Source organism: Exophiala spinifera (genome assembly GCF_000836115.1).
Source record: "Exophiala spinifera strain CBS 89968 unplaced genomic scaffold supercont1.2, whole genome shotgun sequence".
In the NCBI taxonomy this organism is placed as follows: Eukaryota; Fungi; Ascomycota; class Eurotiomycetes; order Chaetothyriales; family Herpotrichiellaceae; genus Exophiala; species Exophiala spinifera.
In genome coordinates this window covers 2,975,966-2,994,128 of record NW_015622514.1, presented here as the reverse complement: position 1 = coordinate 2,994,128, position 18,163 = coordinate 2,975,966, and the positions used below count along the sequence as shown (strand labels likewise).

Here is an 18,163-nt window from a genome sequence, read left to right as displayed (position 1 = left end):
TACAGAGGTTCATGGCAGCATGGGTGGTTGCATCTACTCGCTCGGCATTAGCACTCTAGAAGCTTCGTCTCCGTCATTGTGCATTAGTTCCAATCTAGTGCCATTCTTATTTGCTCGCTACGTCTTTTCATTGGCTCAGTCCCAACTAGGGGACTTTAAGATCAGCTGCTGACATCATTCCATGGACCTTCCGGGGGCCGTCCTTTTCTTGAGGCTTTCGAAGCTGATGCACAATTTCCTTCATAAAAAGCGCTCGCCCTCTTCGACGCCATGTTGACTCAGAAGAGGAGCCTGTGAATGTGCCGAAGAACCGACCAGATTCTTTCCCAGCGGTTATTATCATGTAAAGTTTATGGCTTGACGCAATGCAGCAACAGGCACATGCCTCAACCACACATAGCCCGTGTCCGGAGTACATGTACCGCAAAGTTAAAAGTCTTGCCAATTTTGGATGGACGCGTAAACAATTTCTAGATGGCCACCCACTGGAAAAAGGATCAAACCCATTCAAGAGCTGACCCAAATATTATACAGAGACCACTTGCGTCAGGGGGACTTAGCACGCCATTCCTCGTTGCTGTTCAGCACTTTGCTACCTGGATCGTCCAACTGAGGAGCATCGTCGTCTTCGTCACCGAATTCAAACGATTCCGGGTCCGGTTGGAACGAGCCTGAAGTAAGCATTGGGTCAGCTTCGGGATCTCCGCTCTTCACCGCTCTCTTTCCTTTGTCATGCTCGTGCAATGTGTCGTCGGCGGAAATCTGAAAGTCACAGTTAGAGACAGGTACAAATTTCGGGCAGCACTCAAGCATAAGAGGGGGCTACTTACGGAGATGCCACGTGGGCCCCAGCGATTGACTTTTGGTTGCGCATTTCCATTGGGCTCCCTGGTGCCTGCTTCGGCTTCGTCCTCTTCTGTCGGATCTTCACCTTGCTTGAAGACGCGATTGACCAACCATCCTTTTCTCAGATCGTCGGCATCCACAACGCCGCCACCTCTCAACTTGACTCTTTGTCTCGTCCAGTATACCCACGCAAAGTCAACATAGAATGCCGTTTGAACAATACCGAAGATGACCGAAATCGCTTCGGGCTTCGATGGAGTGAACGCGCGGTAGATCCAATTAAGAAGATAGAATGCTCGGTAAGAACCCAAGGTGACCAAATAGAAAGAGTCAATCACCGTGGGCACTGCTGTTTGGCGCAGGAGGATCAGCTGTGGAAGGACACAGACAGATTCGAGAATGATTGAGAAAGTCCAGAGCACTTCGCTGAAAGTACTGCGTGCCCAGCCGTTGAAGATGAGGGAAATCAACGGTGCGGATATCAATGATGCACCAGCTGCGCATGCACCCCATTTCCAAGCCTTCTCTTGCTCACGTGTCCTGGCATATACCCTGGTCATCAACACAATGATGTATATCGACGACCAGATATAGAAATTCTTGAGCACAAAATTCCACCACGACAAAGCCGGCGATACCCAAAAGAGGTCTAGATAGCGCGTGCAGAAGACTGCAATGTAGAGGATCTGGGTAAGGAGTGAAACGCCTGGTTGATAGCAAGTCAGATGCATGTGCTCGATTCCCAAAACCGTTGACACCAACCTTCGGCGCTCTTATTCGAGTGGATAGCCCAGATAAGAATGCATTTTGAGGCCGTGTGCGAGACATCGCCCAAGATACGGAAGACGTTGAAACTCATCGTTGCCGAGTAGACATCACCAGCTGAGGCCAAGTGGTGCCTACGTAGCGGAGAAAGGAGAAGCTGAAGTAAATATCACTCAGATAAGACAAGGCCACGGGATAGCCAGAAATCAAAAGCAAAGACGAGGGAGAAATCACAAGGAACGACGTGTCAACTGCGTTTCCTCATCGCAGGTGGTGGAATTGCGCAGCCTGCTGGCGAGGCATAATAGGAGAACGTACGTGTCTCGGGACACTTGCCGCATCCAGGCACTCATCTCCTCTCATCTTCCCAACAAACTGCTCGTACTCGTATGCATCTCAGATGGCCATCACCCACATTCATCTCGAGAGGTCTCTCTCACGATTCCTGGATTGCTTCTCCCTCGTATTCAGTCACTACTTCGTTCCCCTTTGCACCCCATTTACCGTCGTCTGGAATGGACTTGTGTTGTGTTATGAGCATCTCACGCCTCCATGCACTAGCGACGCTTCGAGCTGGATCGTGTCCATGACCTTATCCATACACGACTCGCCCCAGTCCTGAAGCCGTTTCTATGTGATGGGCACACTCTTGCATCACGCTACGACTTGTGGACAGACAGCTCTTACCCGGTTGCATGCGGGTTAGTTACGCAGATTCATCAAGCACTCGATCTCTACGAGTTCCATGACCGAATTCACAGAGCCTGTTGTAACCACCATGGTTACAGCCGTGACCGTCGTTACTTTAGCACACCATTGATCGCAGAAGCTATTGATCCTGCAGGTCGATTGAGGACAGCTGCTCAGATAGAAAATATCATGCGGTCATTTCCGCACTACTCACGCGGCACGACCATACGGCTCTCCCCAATGTGACAGTGCCTTATATGCTACTTAATGCAGCAAGAGTGCACAATTATAGCTTACCGCATTGCCATCCTCTTCCCTGTGCAAGGCCCGAATCTCGAGATCCAGACTGGTATTACCGGGATTGAATGAACCCCTTAGCTTGCCGGGACGAAGCATGCACTACGAAAGGTCTGAGATTCCGATATCTCGCCCAGTTGCGCGACCCTCTTCGAGTTGAGATCGCTGGCACTTTCTACAGCAGACTATGCCCAACTCAGGGAGGAGATTTCAAGGTGATGCGTCGATAAAGGCTGGCAAAGAGGGCTCGGGTCGCATCAAGATACCGCTCACAGTCAACTGCGTGACTGTAATAACGCTTTTTGTGACGCTGTCAATGAGACACACTGTTTCCACCGAAGGACGGCATTATCTCAGGCTACTGGGTCTGCTTCTATGCCTATGGAGACCTTTCCTCCAGACATAAACATTTACCAGTTGTATATATTTCGAGAAGGTCTTGCTCATGACGCACCGTGCCATTGTACAAATCCTGCCAGTCCCAAAGGCGCGAGATGGAATATTTCTCACCGTGGCCTAGGAGATGGACGATTCACTTCGCACAGTGTCTGCCACTTTTGGTAAGCTTGGTCTTTTGGCCCTCGGCGCCAGAGTCGTCGGAAGAGTACACGATGCATGCACCTGCGCTTCTATCACACGGAAGATTGACATGGTAGGCTGTTGAGCTGCAGGAGTACATGGTGGCGTGGTCATTAGGAATGGCCCACTTTCCGCCCCCAAGATGCGACCAGTTCGTAGCCAGCCGCGTTACCGATGTCAGCTCGACGTTCCGACGCGTCTCCGTCGTTGCACCTGACTTCCATCCTCGTCAAGGAAACACTGACATACGAAATTCACCAGGCACACCTCGCAACCAGCATCGTGCACACAGATTGTTCCGAGTCTACAGATATACCGAGCTCACAAAGGGCGTCAGAAACCCAAGATGGTCGTTGACTCCTCCCGATGAAGATTGTCACGGTGCCAAACACAAGTTGGGCAGTACCAGTTCCTCGTTCTACCAGGTCAACGCGCATGATCGTCTGCTCCTGTTGCGACAGCCGGAAGAAAGGGCCTTGCCGAGAAGGAAGCGACGTTACCATGCGGCATACCCTGTCTTTGGATGCTCGAGTGTGCATGAAAGGGGCACTTGTCCAGCCTTTCCACCTGCGGAACGTGTGCCCAAAGGAGACTATTGATCGGCTGTGGCTTCGTGCTGCGAGATTTGCAGTACTGCAACAACTACAGCACTTCTAGCCAGTCGCTTCTGCTGGTACTCTCTCCCTCTTCTGTGGCTCCGCCGACTTTGAATTAGCCGCCGCGGGCTTTGGCGCTTGCTGGACCACAGTATGCCCCCCAATTCGCCGACCAGGTCTTTAAGGCAGACTTGCGCAGGCCTTTTGTCGAGCATGGCGACCCTCCATCTCGGGAGACTCACGCAGAACTCACGGACACTAGCGTTATGGTTTGCCGGTCGTGGTACGCATTCCCGGTCGAGCTGAGTGTATTCGACAGCTACCTTGCCGGGCCGGAGAACCTGCAGGAGCGTTTACCAGCCAAGACAGGTTCTATGGCTGTGATGCTTACCGGTTAGTCTATCGAACTATTCACTGTCGCTGCTTCGGCATCGCCGGCCCATTGAGCCATGTAGCCCAGGAGGAAAGCTATGGGCTGCTCTGATGACGGCCATAATATAGCTCATGGGGTTGGGAGCATGAATCCACCTCGTACCCCATCACTGTTCTTCCGCCTGTCATCCCTGTCATGCCTATAGCCAGTGTAGGTATAGTGACTCCAGACATCTAATGCAAGCCACCCTGTGCGGTATCAGCGGCTACCCGTCCCCTCACAACAGCCAGGCGATCCAACTAGACAGTGAATCAATTCAATGATTTTTTTTTCAACACTATGGCCGCGGAATGGTCGCATATAAACTGAGCCAGCATGGATTCCGCCTCTGCATTTCGACAAGGCAGATTGATTGTGCCTTGACTGCTGTCGACAGCGTATGGATCCAGAGAGTTAAAGGATTGCGGAAGAATCTTTCTTCTAGTTTGCTACAAGAGCCACAGCTTCTCCGATACCTCCCTGCTGACTTGCTACGCACTTCCCCTCCTCACACAACTTCAATCTCGCAGTCACTCTTCATTGAATCCCAGCACTGTCGTTTGCATTGCCATGTGCGATGTCATCTTCGGGCAACGCAGATGCACCCGCGAGGTCGTCGCACCCGCTCAGGAGGGACAAGGTTCGTCAGGGCAGGTTAATACGCGGATGGACGGAGGAAGAGGTTTAAAGCCTTGGACCCAACCCCAACCTCAGGAATCATTTTGCTGACGTTGCACCAGGAAAAGTATCTGTTCCAAAGCCGAATTCAGAAAATTCCCTACAAAGAGATTGCACGGCGACTGGATAAAACAGTTCTGGCATGCCGTCTGCATCATCACCACCTGAAAGCGGGAAGAAAGGGACGTCGCCCCGATGAGATCGGGGATGACGATTCGGAGCTTAGTGATACCACAGCCTCATCAAACAGCCCTTCGCCGCCGTCAAACACAGGTGGACCTGCCATGTCGCCACAAGAGCAATCCCGCAAGTTTAGTAGTGGCCCACAAACCTTACCGGTGCGAACCACAGCAACACAGACACAAAGATTGCCAAATTTCGAGACATTCATGAGAGACACCTTCCCAGAGGACAGTTTCCACCGCCGCACAGTCTCGGCCCCTCAAAATAACATGAACATTTCAACAGCAACATGGAGCGGTGATAGCAGGAGCACAGCCTTTCCCGGCAATGATAGCAGACATGTAAGGAAACAATCAGGTAAGTGGCTGCGACAGATTGACACAACCTCAACTACTGCTAATGGATGATACAATCCAGGGAAGCCACAAAACAATACACCACAAAGTTACCAGGGAGCCACGAAGCGACTACCACATAACCGCGACCACTAGCGGCAAGGCAAGGCGACAGATCCAGCTCACGTGGGTACACTGGCTGTCTCGAGGCTGATGTACTCAGGTCACTCTTCCTCGAATCATGACGATTTTCCTATCACACGCGTTCATTTATCGTCCTCACTTATTGCGATTTGGATTTTCACGGTTGCCTCGAAAGAGAGTGGGAGGGAAGACGTCTACAATTTGTGCAGCTAAGCTTGGTCCTGCAGGTCATATCGCCAGCGGGCTGACCTGGAACCAGGCCCAGCCCTGGCCGGCGGTTGGATAGACTCACTAGAAATCACCAACGTGGTGGTCTTTGTCAGACCAATGCTCGTAACCGATGGAACTCGAACCTGGTTGGGAAAGACGTGCCGCTGGCCTGCGGCCGACGGGTGCTTACAGAACAAGGCATAATCGAAGATATATATCGCGAAGAAGTTACAATTTGAACAACCTTATGATTTTGCATATGGGTATGGCCTGAGTTGGGGCACTGTATGTGGCCGTAGCGTCGCACACACCGCTGGCTTTCCGTTCTGACGATGGTGAAGGTTCAATGGAAGAGAGAAGAAATCGCTACAAAGGGACCTGCGTGCGCTAGAGCTCGAAGATTGTAGGCGCCGTTGTTGCCATGGATGGAACAGATTTGGGGAAGCACAATCCGCATTGAGGCTGTGGTCGTGGTCGTGGCCGTAGTCGTGACCTGTACGTGAGACACGGACTCCTTTTACCTAGCTAGGAATTACTCGAGATGGGGAGCGAGGTTGAGTGTGTGGCACAAGCATCATGGGTGAGAACGAACCTAAGCAGCGACTCGACCCTTGTCAAGCCCAAACATGTGTAGTTATGCTGATCATCGCGCGGTGCCAGCCTGATGCCCATTTTTCAGCCTTGTCCGCAGTCTTGTGGGCCTTGTGCCCATGCCCCGAGCTGGCCGGAGAGATTGTTTCGCCGATCCGCCAGGCCCCAAATGGCAACGGATATTTCGTCGACGCGATAAAAAGATCTCTCGCCGCTATTAAGGAGTACGCCCGTGATGCAGAATGGACATCGTTTGTTTGCAATAAACGATTACACACCTTTATACTGCCTGCCCAGGCTTAACTACGTATGTGGCACACACGATTCGATTGAGTTTTCGAGCAAGTTCTACGAGTAAAGGCCGTAAGCTCCTCTGCACAGCACTGTATGCGCAACGGGGATGAGGCCGCGGACTTAATACCTCCACCTCTCTCCACTCGCCTCGTATTTCATCATCTCACTATCAAGATCCATTACTAAGCCAGCGTCTTTGTACCTGGACTGCCCCATCACTGACAGTTCGCGGCAGTTCAGGTATATTAACGACTTGCCGCTGGACGCTCTCCTGTTTTCCGAGGCACATCCGTACCTACTACTTCCCTCCCCCCGCAATACTATATTTCCTTCTACTTCAAGCAGACCACGATCGTCGTCCAATTAACCAACTTGACCTTTAGACCATGGCATCGGACGGACTCAAGGTCGTCTTTGGTGGGGCTGCCCTAGGCAACTATGAGTACTGGCAGAACGATGACACCATCAAGGAGGTGTTTGATATTCTCGAGGCCCATGGGGCCAAGGTCATCGACACTGCGCAGCTCTATGGCGAGTCCGAGAAGAAGCTCGGTGAGCTCAAGGCCGGAGAGAGATTCACCATTGACACCAAGTGGCTCGGTGGATGGACTCCTGGCTCAACCACCAAGGACAAAATCGTCAGCACGGCCAAGGAGAGTATCAAGAAGCTGGCTGTGGAACAGGTATGTCAGGATGCCACTCCTTCAGTGCTTTGGTACCTCAGTACCCCAGAACCTCAGGGTCTTGCCGACTCTCATTCTCAACTTTGACTTTTACCGTCCATCACTTCAAGTGGCATGTTTTTTGGGTTTTGGTTGTGCTGATCCGTTCCCCCTACAGGTCGACATCTTTTACATTCACGCCCCCGACAAAGAGACGCCGATCGAAGACACGGTCGCCGGGGTGAACGAAGCGTACAAGCTCGGGCTGTTCAAGCGCTTCGGTCTGTCCAACTACTCGGCCGAAGACGTCCAAAAGGTCTACGACGCGTGCAAGGCGAACGGCTACGTGCTCCCGACAGTGTACCAGGGCAACTACAGCCCCGTGACGCGACTGCAGGAGACGCGACTGTTCCCGACGCTCCGCAAGCTCGGCATCGCCTTCTACGCCTACTCGCCCATGGCCGGCGGGTTCCTGACCAAGACGGCGCAGCAGGTCAAGGACGGCGCGGGCCGGTTCAGCGCCCAGGCCCTCGGCGGCATGTATCGAGACATGTACCTGAAGGACTCGTTCCTGAACGCCCTGGCCAAGTGGGAGGTCATTGCCAACGAGGAAGGGTGCTCCCGCGCCGAGCTGGCCTACCGCTGGGTCACGTTCAATTCGCCGCTGAAGAAGAGCTACGGGGACGCCATCATCGTGGGCGCGAGCACGAAGGAGCAGCTCGAAGAGACCCTCAAGGGCTTGGAGAAGGGCCCGTTGAGCGAGAAGGCGTGCAAGGGCATCGACGAGATCTGGGAGGGTGTCAAGGATGAGGCGCCGTACGATAACTTTTCTCGATAGAGCGTGCGCAGGAAGGTGTGTATCCCACAAAGGTGGTGCTGGTCATGCCCAGTATTATCACCTTACCAGGTACCTTGGTACCTTCGTACGGGATTCTCAGGAATACACTCCCGTCTCCCCGTCTCCTTCCCTGACAACAGGCGTACAGTCAGGGCGGTCGAAGAACGAGAATAGCTATCAAGATCAACATGACAACACTTTCTCCTCTTCCTCTTCCAGTTCCTCCTCCCCTCACAGGTAACTGTCTTTTCGACCGAGACGGTGATTTCTCCTGGCATCGGCAGTCGTACTCGTATTCGTAATCCGCAGGCGTGGGTCTGGAGTTTGAGGTCAGTACACGGCCGTGTACTTTTGTTTAGGGGTTGGTCAATAAGCTAGCTACACATCGAAAGACCGCGTCGAGGCAGGCATACAGTTTCCATCATATACTCTGTAAGCCTAGGCAGCCGGGTTCCTGCCGTTTGGCCGTCTAAGCGAGATATTTCTACGAGTAGTATTTCATGTCTCCGGCATATGGAAAGGTGAAGAGAGGGGTAAACCGTTAGCCACAGGCAGAAACCCGTGATCGCCTGCACGAGCAAATAAGATAACTCGGACTGTCCTTCATCCCTACGTAGGGTGTCCTCAGACGGGAACGTCAGCTTGAAGGCGACGAAGAAGAAGAAGTCATTGATTCATGACTTCGTCGCCTTCGTTTTCTCTCTCAAAGAGTCTGCTACAAAAGTTGTTTGATGGTTCACGATGGCGGCGTCATATGAAACTATCAAGACACTGGACATAAGCAAGGTACGAGCTCTTGACCCCTTGCTTACCTCAGTCCCATCCCAGAAGCCACATCTAGTCGGCAGCACTACTTGCTAATCTGGGGTACCGAGGACGAGTAGGGCTGTGTCATGCACATCAAGGTCGACAAGGAGAAGCCGGATGGTGCGTTTGAGAAGTATGTCATGGACACGGTGTACGATGGCGAGGAAGGGTCTGATGTCTTTCAGGTCCCGCCGCATTGGCACAAGGTCGGTCTCTCTGTTTGTCCTGTCTCTCGCTCTCGCTTTCGCAAGACTTTGGTTCTCAATCGATAGAACCCAGAAGCCCAGGCGACCTGCGAGATAGATGGTGATGCTGACCTTGGCACTAACAGTATCATGATGAATACTTGACCGTGTTGGAGGGTCGCATCGAAGCTAGCCTCGAGGGGAAAGGGACGACGGTGCTCAACGCGGGCGATGAAGCCTTCTTCGTGCCGCGACGGCATGTGCATAGTCTGAAAGGCTTCAAGGGCGAGAAGACCGTGCTTAGAGAGACGGCGGTTCCAGCGGAGACTTGGGGTCTTGAGAAAGCTTTGTAAGTCCATTACAATCCTCAGACGTCCAGCTCTTCTCTCAACTGTTTCGTTGGATCCTCGCGAGGGTCCAGGTCAGCGGTGATAAGTGGGTTGCGGCTGACGCGGGACATTTCGGTGGTTTGGAAACAGATTCTTCAATGACGCTCTGGCTCAAGGTGGCGCGCCTGGGTTCTGGAGGCTGTTGAGAGTCGCTTATGATGGGGATTTGTATCCTCCTCTGCCTGGAGGCATCAAATTGGTTGATCAAGCGGTGAGTAGCCTGTTCCTACACCACCTGTATCCTGTATCCCTGTCCCTGCCAACCTGCAGAAATCCGACGTGGGACGGACTTCACCATGGACTTGGTTGACAGTCATATGCTCGTTTAGTTTGTTACAGTTTTGGGGTTCGCAGCAAAGCTCTTTGTCCAGGCGAAGCAACAGACCCTTTAACTCAGGTCGACTGTCTGGTGTTGGCAAGGAGGGGTTGCAATGAGCGTCAAGAGTTGTCTGACTCAGTAGATCGTAGGAACGTTAGCCACGATGATTATCTTCGAATGACAGTGACCTCCGATGTCTCACACCTCGGGCGGCTCCTTGTTGGCTAGTTTCGATATGTGTAAGTTGAAAACGGAAGACTTTTTCGTGCTGGTGGTCATGCGGACGTTGACTGACAGGCTGGAAGCGCCCGTGCGCTTGGGGAAGTTCGTCCGGGGTACTGTCTTAGCATCCTAAGTGATGGCCGCAGGGTTTTAGGCGCACCACTTAGGCCAAGTCAGGCTAATGAGCCCACCAAAGAGGTGCCCAGCACGCTCTACCTAGGTACCTATAGGCTACAAAGGCCCCAGGTACAATGCGTCGGCAAGGCTCCGACGCCCAGATCTCGCGTTCCCTGGGCCGCCACCAAGTTTTCCACCCAACGACATGGCTGCGCTTACACCCACGCAACCTCCATCTGTTCCCCTCTCCAACTTCCCTCCTCCAACGGCTGCACTTCTGACGGCTTTTCACTGCCATATGACTTATCGAGCAAGACTCTGACGCCGCCTCTTTTTCTCTGGCATTTTTATTCGAGTGAGTCCGATCACGAGGCTTGCCTGTCGTGGTGTCCAGCGGTTTAGACTTGACATTTTCCTGCGATGAGACGCTGATACCTTCGAGAGAGGTCGCTGGGCTTCCCCTCCCCCCTGCTACCATTTCCTACTATCAGCATACCACGGCGATGATAGAGAATACAACATCTTCACCAAAATGAGACCTTCACTTGTCGTTTTCGCCTTCCTCGAGATCTTCAGGCTTGTGGAGCCGAGGTCTGTCGAACGGTATACCTATGCGGCCGTCGTTGATTCTCCGGTTGAAACCCCCGGCCAGATAGGCTTGGTCGCAGATGAAAGAGAAGACGTCCCTACAAAATCTTGGAAGAATGATCTTCCATCTACTCTACAAGATATGCTCGATGCGTTGGAGGTAATGCAGGACACCTACTTTGACTTGTTCTCAGGGACCTGGCCAAGTGCCATTGATTGGACCTCTGCTGTCATGGGAACTCAGGTGTCGGCAACCTTGGGAAGCATTGTATCTTCGCTGGACGCCTCTGCGACCTCGACTTGCGCTGATATGCTGGTCATGCAAAACATCATTGATCGATATTTTGCCCAAACATCAGTTTTCTACTTTGGCGAGAACGCCTTTGGGTTACGGAATCAGGCTTACGACGACATGCTTTGGGTGGTTCTCGGCTGGCTCGAGAACCTGAAATTTGCTGAAATGTATTCCTTGAAACATTGGGACTTTCTACGACACAATAACGGATGGCATGGCTTGCAATTTATCCCTATGGCGGCGCATAGGGCTCGCATCTTTTACGATTTGGCAGCGTCTGGCTGGGATGAATCACTGTGCGGTGGCGGCATGATCTGGAGCCCCTATCTCACGCCCTATAAAAACGCCATCACTAACGAGTTGTTCGCCGCCGCGAGCATTGGGATGTACCTGTATTTTCCGGGAGATAACAACACTTCACCCTACGTGGCGCAAGGTTCGGAAGGCTCCGCCCAGCCACATGATCCTGTATATCTGGAGAATGCGATCAAAAGCTACAAATGGCTCATGGAGAGCCAGATGCGCAGCCCTGCGGGAATGTACCAAGATGGGTTTCACGTTACAGGCTGGCACCGCTATCCCAATGGTACCATCAACCCAGGTACCGGAAAGTGCGATGAACTCAATCGGATGGTCTACACATATAACCAGGGTGTCGTTTTGTCCGCCAGCAGGGGTCTCTGGCTTGCTACCGGAGCACGAAGCTACCTGGACGATGGTCATGCGCTGGTTGAAAGCGTGATTCGTGCCACTGGCTGGCCAAATAACGACTCTGCGTGGAGTGGCCTGGGGCGAAGCGGAGTCCTGGAGGAGTTTTGCGATCATGGTGGCTATTGTAGTCAAAATGGTCAAACCTTCAAGGGTATTTTCTTCCATCATCTGTCGGAATTCTGCAGGCCAGTATGGGCTCAAGAGGAGTCGTTCCTCGCTGCACGGATAGCTTCTGGTGACTTTGACCGGGACGTTTATGATTACCACCTTGCGCGGTGCGCTGCTTATGACAAATGGGTTGCTCACAATGCACAAGCCGCACTGGCCACCAGAAACACCAATGGCCATTTTGGGATGTGGTGGACTTTTGGACCACCTGATGAGGAAGCAATGGAAGTCATCCGCGAGACGACTGTCCTTGTAGACGACGCCGATGACCATCTCAACCCGAAACCACAAGATTGGTCGGATCAACCTGTTACCACTGCGGACTGTAATGACCGAGGAAGAGGTCGAACGGTAGAGACTCAAAGTGGAGGATTAGCAGTGCTTCGGGCAAAATGGAACTGGGACGTCTATTTCAGGGAGATCTCTACATGACAGAAACGATAGTGAATGAATGAACTCGTATATACATATTTGTCCATACCATGTTCAATGAATACCTAGTATGATGGAACGTGTCACAGGGGGCCCTGCATGCCGGATGTTCTACGCAGTCGAATCTCATCAGGACTGGGTTACAATCAGCTTCCTGGCGACAAGCTGGCATTTGTTCGAAAGTCTTCTATACTTTACTACCTTGTTAGTCTCTCTCTCCCACACACGGGGCGGAGGCCAAATATTCTGCGGAGTATGTTGATTGTCTGACAAATAATATTATCGATTTGCTGGGCCTAGACAGTTACCCTCCTGCATACAAAGTACGGGCATTGAGGCTGCATCTCTATTGTCAGACAGAAGAATTTCTTCATCGCATCTGTCCGGCGGCCGCTACTCCATAATTACCTCAGGCTAACTAACTTAGTTAGTGCTCGGCGAAATCTTCCTCCTCGTCCGGTCGCCGGGGTTCTTATTCTTACAAGGATGTCTAACAGGCGAGATCTCAGAGGCATCACCTAACTCGTGGTTCGATATGCGAAATAAAATGGATCAATTCGACCGACAAGACTGATGTGGCACGACTGCAACGCATCCGTAGGCCTGCGTGAGATGGTACGGACAATCTGCCGCGCAATCAGCATTCCTGTCAGCTAGAATGCGCAACATCCCGGGACCACGCAGGACACAGTTCTCAAGCTGCGATGCATGCCGCACTTCTCGTCTAGGTATGTGTTAGCCATACGCACAGTCACGGCACCCGCTGATTGATACACGCAGCCTGTGATGCTGCCAGAGTTGGGTTTGACCCGGCTCAGCCCGACTGGAACGGGTCTTGCTCAAGGTGCACTCGTCGGCGGAGGCCCTGTACATTTGAGGCAAGTTGACACTCACATCACACGTTGATTGTCGTCGTCTTCTCAATGCAACCTGAACGAAAAGTCTGACACTCGTGACGCCAGTGGATCAAGGATGTGAAGAAGCCGGCCAGACAGCCTCGACGTAACAAAGCTGATGCTTCACCCCAACGAGCAGCCTCATCCTCACCGGAATCTGTTCGCGCCAGTGTCGATGCTGCCACCACATCGGCTCGTACAATCTTCCAGCCCTCTGCAGGGTATACACCGTAGGGCATTGCAACTTTACAGGTCCAGATCGTTTCTGACACGAAGCTAGAACTCACTCGTCCGACTCGGGCGCTGCCATTCCAGTCAACAGCCCTCCGACAAATCCGCAGACGAGTTTAGACAGCGTGAGCATTTCGCTCGGGTCGTGGTTCCAGCAAGTGTTCGAGTCTTGCTGGGAGCAGATATTTGGTTTCTGGTTGGGCCGCGACTGCTGCCCCTTCATGTACGCTATAGCCTGATGGCACTCATTCTTCCTGCTTTCCAGTCATTAGAGTTCTCTCCCTAACGTGGCACGTACAGTTGGGATCCTAGCTACGATGTTGTGTTCCCTCCCTCTAAGCTCTTTGCCGAACTCGACGCTGCCATAGACCAGGACTGGGAAGCACGCAACCTGGAAGATGCTGCGGCTACGCCTCTCAGCCAGCGACTTGAGAGAAACTGTCAGATTGAGGACTCCCTGAAACTGGCCATTCGATCGTTTGCCTCACAATGGCTGCACCTGATACCAAAGCAGGAACGGGCAGATATTATTCAAGAGGATTTGGTCCGCGAATTGTGGCGCGCGTCTCGGCGAGACATGCTCAAAGTCATCAACCGTGTCTCTTACCGCTCAGTCCTGACGCTTTTCATTTTTGGCCTGACGCCGATCCCCGTCGGAGTGTCCAAGGATGAAGAGACGGACGGCCTCACAGGGCAAGTTTGCCTTCAAATTGCTCTACAACAAGTACAAAGTCTTCGTGAGCGGCAACGTAATTGTCAGTTCAGCGGGTCGAAAGTATCATTTGGCTTGGCTTCCTTGGTCACTTCCAAACCGAAGAGTTTTCCAATCAGCGAGGCATTCTTGAACGGCGAGAGCCGAGCTTACTGGGGGGCGTTAGAGTTCGACACCTCTGCTAGCCTTACCCTGAACTTTCGCTCGTCACTCTCGTCAGGTTTGCACGGTGTAGGGTCCGAGTCGGCATGGCGAGTTTTACGCACGGGCGCTCATTCCTTCCAAACGCGGACTAAAGACTGGCGTACTTCGACGTTTGAAGTGTCGGATGATACTGCTTCTCAGATAGTGGCAGCTGCGGCAGCTTGCAAGGTGTTCGTATTCAAGATGATCGCGGTCCTCAAAGAAGCACTCCGCGAAGGCGAAGAGGAAGACAAAGTTAAGCAAGCCTGGGACGCTTTCACAGAAGCTGCGGACATTTTCCAGGATGCCTTTCGGCCCTTGTTGAGCTCATGCGAACGAAGACTCCATTTTCTCAGCCAAGTGGAACGTTTGAATTGGTACGAGGTCATGCTACATTATCACTTGGGCATCTTGATGCTGGTGGATACCGTCGAGGCAGCTGAGCGAGATGATCTGCTTGTTTTGTTGAAAGACAAACGACTCGATGCCGAGCAAGAAGTTGTCAATGCGCTCAAGTTCGGGCTGGAATCTACGTTGACAATAAGGGCGCCGGCGGACGATACCGAGTATTCAGAACGTCCGCGCACGATCACAGCCTCGTTTATCCAGCTCGACCCTTACCCTCACCACATTGTTGCTGCTGTACAGCTCATGAACAAGGTCATCAGCCGAGAGTTCAGGCACGGAAAGATCAAGCTTGAGATCTACAAGTATCTGGGAAGCACGTTATCGAAGGCTCTAAACCAGTTACCACAGACTTCAAGGTCGGTACAAGAGGCGCGACAATATTTGAACACATCCTTCCAGGAGTTAGAGCATCAGGGTGACGTGCCTCGCCTGGTGAGCCCGGCACAAGGCGCTCCACGGCCGCACCGACTCTCGCAGGGCGGAACGTGATTCATCCCCTCCAGACTTCGCACGCAGAGGAATTCCTTCCCTTGGCTTTTTGGAATAAGACTGTGTTCACTGAAGCCATATAGTATTCTTGGCACGAATACTTCGGCACCGAGATTCGAACTGTCTTGGGAGAAGACTGATATGGTAAAATCTATACGATTTATTTATCCATCAATGTGACCCAAGGCGCAAGATAATACCCTTTATCAATCTTGTGGACAGGGATTTCAGTCCGGGGCAGTCAAATCTTCCCCTTCGGCCCCCTGTGGGATGCGAGACCCCTCTTTACAAGCCAGTCGGTCGCTCCGCCGATCCTATCAGCTTACAGGCCCACCCAAAGTTTTGAATAGTCTAATGACTGTCTACCCCAAGGATCAACCAGTTAATTCCCCGACACTGCAGCGTAACATCAACAAGGTGGAATACTGTCTGGTTCTGGTGGTACACAAAACGCAGATATCCGAAGTCACACAATCAAAGGATCTACGAGACCGTTAAGACTACCTCGCACTCCTGTGATTCATGACACTTGCGCGCTCTTTCAATTGCGCAGCTGTCACGATCTAGCATACTGATATGGCTATGGAGCCTGCACCTAAAGACATAGAGCCTGGCAAGGTAGCAGATCCTGAAGTCGACACCCGCGCGGACGACGAGGATCTCAAGAACGTGGAGCACGAGCAGAGAAATGTCGGCACTCTTGATCGCAAACTCAAGTCCCGTCATGTTCAATTTCTCGCATTATCTGGCGCAATCGGCACTGGTCTGTTCGTCGGAAGTGGCCAAGCTTTGAGTCTCGCTGGACCGCTATCCACGTTCCTCGCCTACCTCATCACGGGATTCAACCTCTATGCTGTCATCAACTCTCTCGGCGAGATGGCCACATACCTGCCTCTTCCTGGCGCTGTCCCAGTGTTTGCGGCACGATTTGTCGACCCTGCTCTGGGTTTCACCCTGGTTCGTCAAACTTCAAGACACCTCAGCCTGGTACTATTAGCTGATGCATTTTAGGGCTGGAACTATTGGTATCAACTTGCAATCGGAGTGCCCATCGAAATCTCCGCTTCGGCGGTCGTGATAGGATACTGGCCAAATTCGGTGTCCAACGCTGTTTGGATTACCATTCTTTTCATACCAATGGTGGCCATAAACTGCTTCCCAGTGCGCGTCTATGGCGAGGCCGAATTTGTCTTTGGTGCGATCAAGCTGACCACTATCGTTGGGCTTATCTTGCTGATGTTGATCATTACCCTCGGTGGCGCCCCAAACCACGACAGAATTGGCTTTCGATATTGGGATCATCCCGGTCCGATGCTGGAATATCTCGAAACTGGGGCTTTGGGTCGCTTCCTCGCCTTCTGGAAAATCTTCATCTCTGCGACTTTTAGCTACGGAGGCAGTGAAATGGTGGTCATCGCAGCCGGGGAGACTGTGAGTACTGTTTCTTTTGACCAAGTCTGGGACTGAGGAGTAACACTAAACAGGAAAACCCTCGAAGAAATATCCCCAAAGCTGTACGCAGAGTGTTTTGGAGAGTTGCACTTTTCTATTGTCTCACGATGCTATTGATTGGCATGTGTGTCTCAGCAAAGGACCCTCGACTCTTGAATGCAATCGACACCTCGGCCCCGGGAGCAGCAGCAAGTCCTTTCGTGATTGCGATCGTCAATGGAGGAATCCCAGCACTCCCGTCCATCATCAATGCCGTCATTCTATCATCTGCATGGTCAGCAGGTAACTCATTCTTCTACGCTTCCACGCGAGTGCTATACGCCACTGCTCTTGATCACAGAGCTCCTGCCTTTCTCAAATTCGAACGATTCGGTGTGCCCTATGCATGCGTGGCTGCGCCCACCCTCCTCAGCCTGCTGGTCTACCTCAATGTGAGCTCTCGTTCAACCGATGTCTTCTTCTGGATATCGAACTTGTCGGCCGTGAGCACCTTGATCGTCTGGGCCAGCATCTGTGTCACGTACCTGCGCTTCTACTATGCTCTCAGGCATAACGGCATAGCACGATCCAGCCTTCCATACAAGTCACCACTGCAGCCATTCCTGGCTTACTTTTCAGTCTGCTTCTGCCTCATTGTCGCTCTTTTCAACGGATTCGACTGTTTCTTCCCCGGTCGCTTTAGCGCGAAATCATTCATCCCGCCTTATATCGATATGCCAATCTTTGCCTGTCTCTTCTTGGGTTACAAGTTCGTCAAGGGAACAAGATTCGTGCGTCTGAAGGAGATGGACTTGTGGAGTGGAAAAGCTGAGATTGACCGCATGGAAGGAACTTGGCCAGAGGTGAAACCAAGGAACATCTTTGAACGGGTGTGGTTCTGGATTGCTTGACGTGGTGTCTTCGGACTGTATGGGTGTTGCTGTTGTTGTTGTTGTTGTTTTGTTCTCGCTGACATTTGGGTTCTCAGTGGTTTGGGACAAACAAAATCGCAATTCTAGTGTAGTTGCAATTCAGATTTCAGATGGCAGGGGCTGGATTTACGCACACCATTCACGCAATCGTTACTGACCGGTTTTGCTCAAGGTGCCGCAGAAATACGACAAACACCTCTCAATCTTCACCCCGGTGTCTTCAGTCACCACGCGTCACGGTCTCGTTTGTACCGGCCCATTTTGCCTATTGACGAAAGGTCGCGATGGTAAGTTGGCGATTCACTTGTTGTTCACAACTCTTTTGGATCTTCTCTTCAAGCCTCCGTTTCGTCTCACTATAGTTCTACTTTCTTCTCCCTTCTCTAGGTTCGTCTAGCAAGATAGATTCGACGCTCTCAACAGCAGACATTTTCCAAAGAGCAGTTGTCGCCTTGCGAAAAAAAAAACCGTTCGCGAAACAATTGTCTCCCCTTTTCCTCTCTCTTCTTTCGGGTTTTGCACGCAAGT

At 52.1% G+C, this 18,163-nt stretch overlaps 7 protein-coding genes across 7 annotated transcripts; 6 read left to right on the top strand and 1 right to left on the bottom strand.

Annotated features, from left to right (window-relative positions):
• Positions 1 to 546: 546 nt before the first annotated feature.
• On the bottom strand, positions 547 to 1,705 carry PV08_03382 (uncharacterized protein; the record flags this gene model as incomplete). The annotated part of the gene is made up of 3 exons (XM_016377736.1): positions 547 to 762; positions 831 to 1,552; positions 1,609 to 1,705. The coding sequence occupies 3 exons, from the start codon at positions 1,703 to 1,705 to the stop codon at positions 547 to 549; spliced, it is 1,035 nt and encodes a 344-aa protein (XP_016239306.1).
• A 3,057-nt stretch (positions 1,706 to 4,762) lies between these two features.
• Positions 4,763 to 5,537, top strand: PV08_03381 (uncharacterized protein; the record flags this gene model as incomplete). Its single annotated transcript, XM_016377735.1, has 3 exons — positions 4,763 to 4,825; positions 4,926 to 5,403; positions 5,464 to 5,537. 3 exons carry the CDS (start codon positions 4,763 to 4,765, stop codon positions 5,535 to 5,537), a joined length of 615 nt encoding a protein of 204 aa, XP_016239305.1.
• Positions 5,538 to 7,006: 1,469 nt separating this feature from the next.
• On the top strand, positions 7,007 to 8,120 carry PV08_03380 (uncharacterized protein; the record flags this gene model as incomplete). The annotated part of the gene is made up of 2 exons (XM_016377734.1): positions 7,007 to 7,303; positions 7,461 to 8,120. The coding sequence occupies 2 exons, from the start codon at positions 7,007 to 7,009 to the stop codon at positions 8,118 to 8,120; spliced, it is 957 nt and encodes a 318-aa protein (XP_016239304.1).
• An 893-nt stretch (positions 8,121 to 9,013) lies between these two features.
• On the top strand, positions 9,014 to 9,465 carry PV08_03379 (uncharacterized protein; the record flags this gene model as incomplete). Its single annotated transcript, XM_016377733.1, has 2 exons — positions 9,014 to 9,133; positions 9,259 to 9,465. 2 exons carry the CDS (start codon positions 9,014 to 9,016, stop codon positions 9,463 to 9,465), a joined length of 327 nt encoding a protein of 108 aa, XP_016239303.1.
• Positions 9,466 to 10,691: 1,226 nt separating this feature from the next.
• Positions 10,692 to 12,353, top strand: PV08_03378 (uncharacterized protein; the record flags this gene model as incomplete). The annotated part of the gene is made up of 1 exon (XM_016377732.1): positions 10,692 to 12,353. The coding sequence occupies one exon, from the start codon at positions 10,692 to 10,694 to the stop codon at positions 12,351 to 12,353; it is 1,662 nt and encodes a 553-aa protein (XP_016239302.1).
• A 786-nt stretch (positions 12,354 to 13,139) lies between these two features.
• PV08_03377 (uncharacterized protein) lies at positions 13,140 to 15,272 on the top strand (the record flags this gene model as incomplete). The annotated part of the gene is made up of 4 exons (XM_016377731.1): positions 13,140 to 13,220; positions 13,316 to 13,479; positions 13,530 to 13,703; positions 13,781 to 15,272. The coding sequence occupies 4 exons, from the start codon at positions 13,140 to 13,142 to the stop codon at positions 15,270 to 15,272; spliced, it is 1,911 nt and encodes a 636-aa protein (XP_016239301.1).
• A 576-nt stretch (positions 15,273 to 15,848) lies between these two features.
• On the top strand, positions 15,849 to 17,614 carry PV08_03376 (uncharacterized protein; the record flags this gene model as incomplete). Its single annotated transcript, XM_016377730.1, has 3 exons — positions 15,849 to 16,229; positions 16,284 to 16,703; positions 16,757 to 17,614. 3 exons carry the CDS (start codon positions 15,849 to 15,851, stop codon positions 17,612 to 17,614), a joined length of 1,659 nt encoding a protein of 552 aa, XP_016239300.1.
• Positions 17,615 to 18,163: the final 549 nt, after the last annotated feature.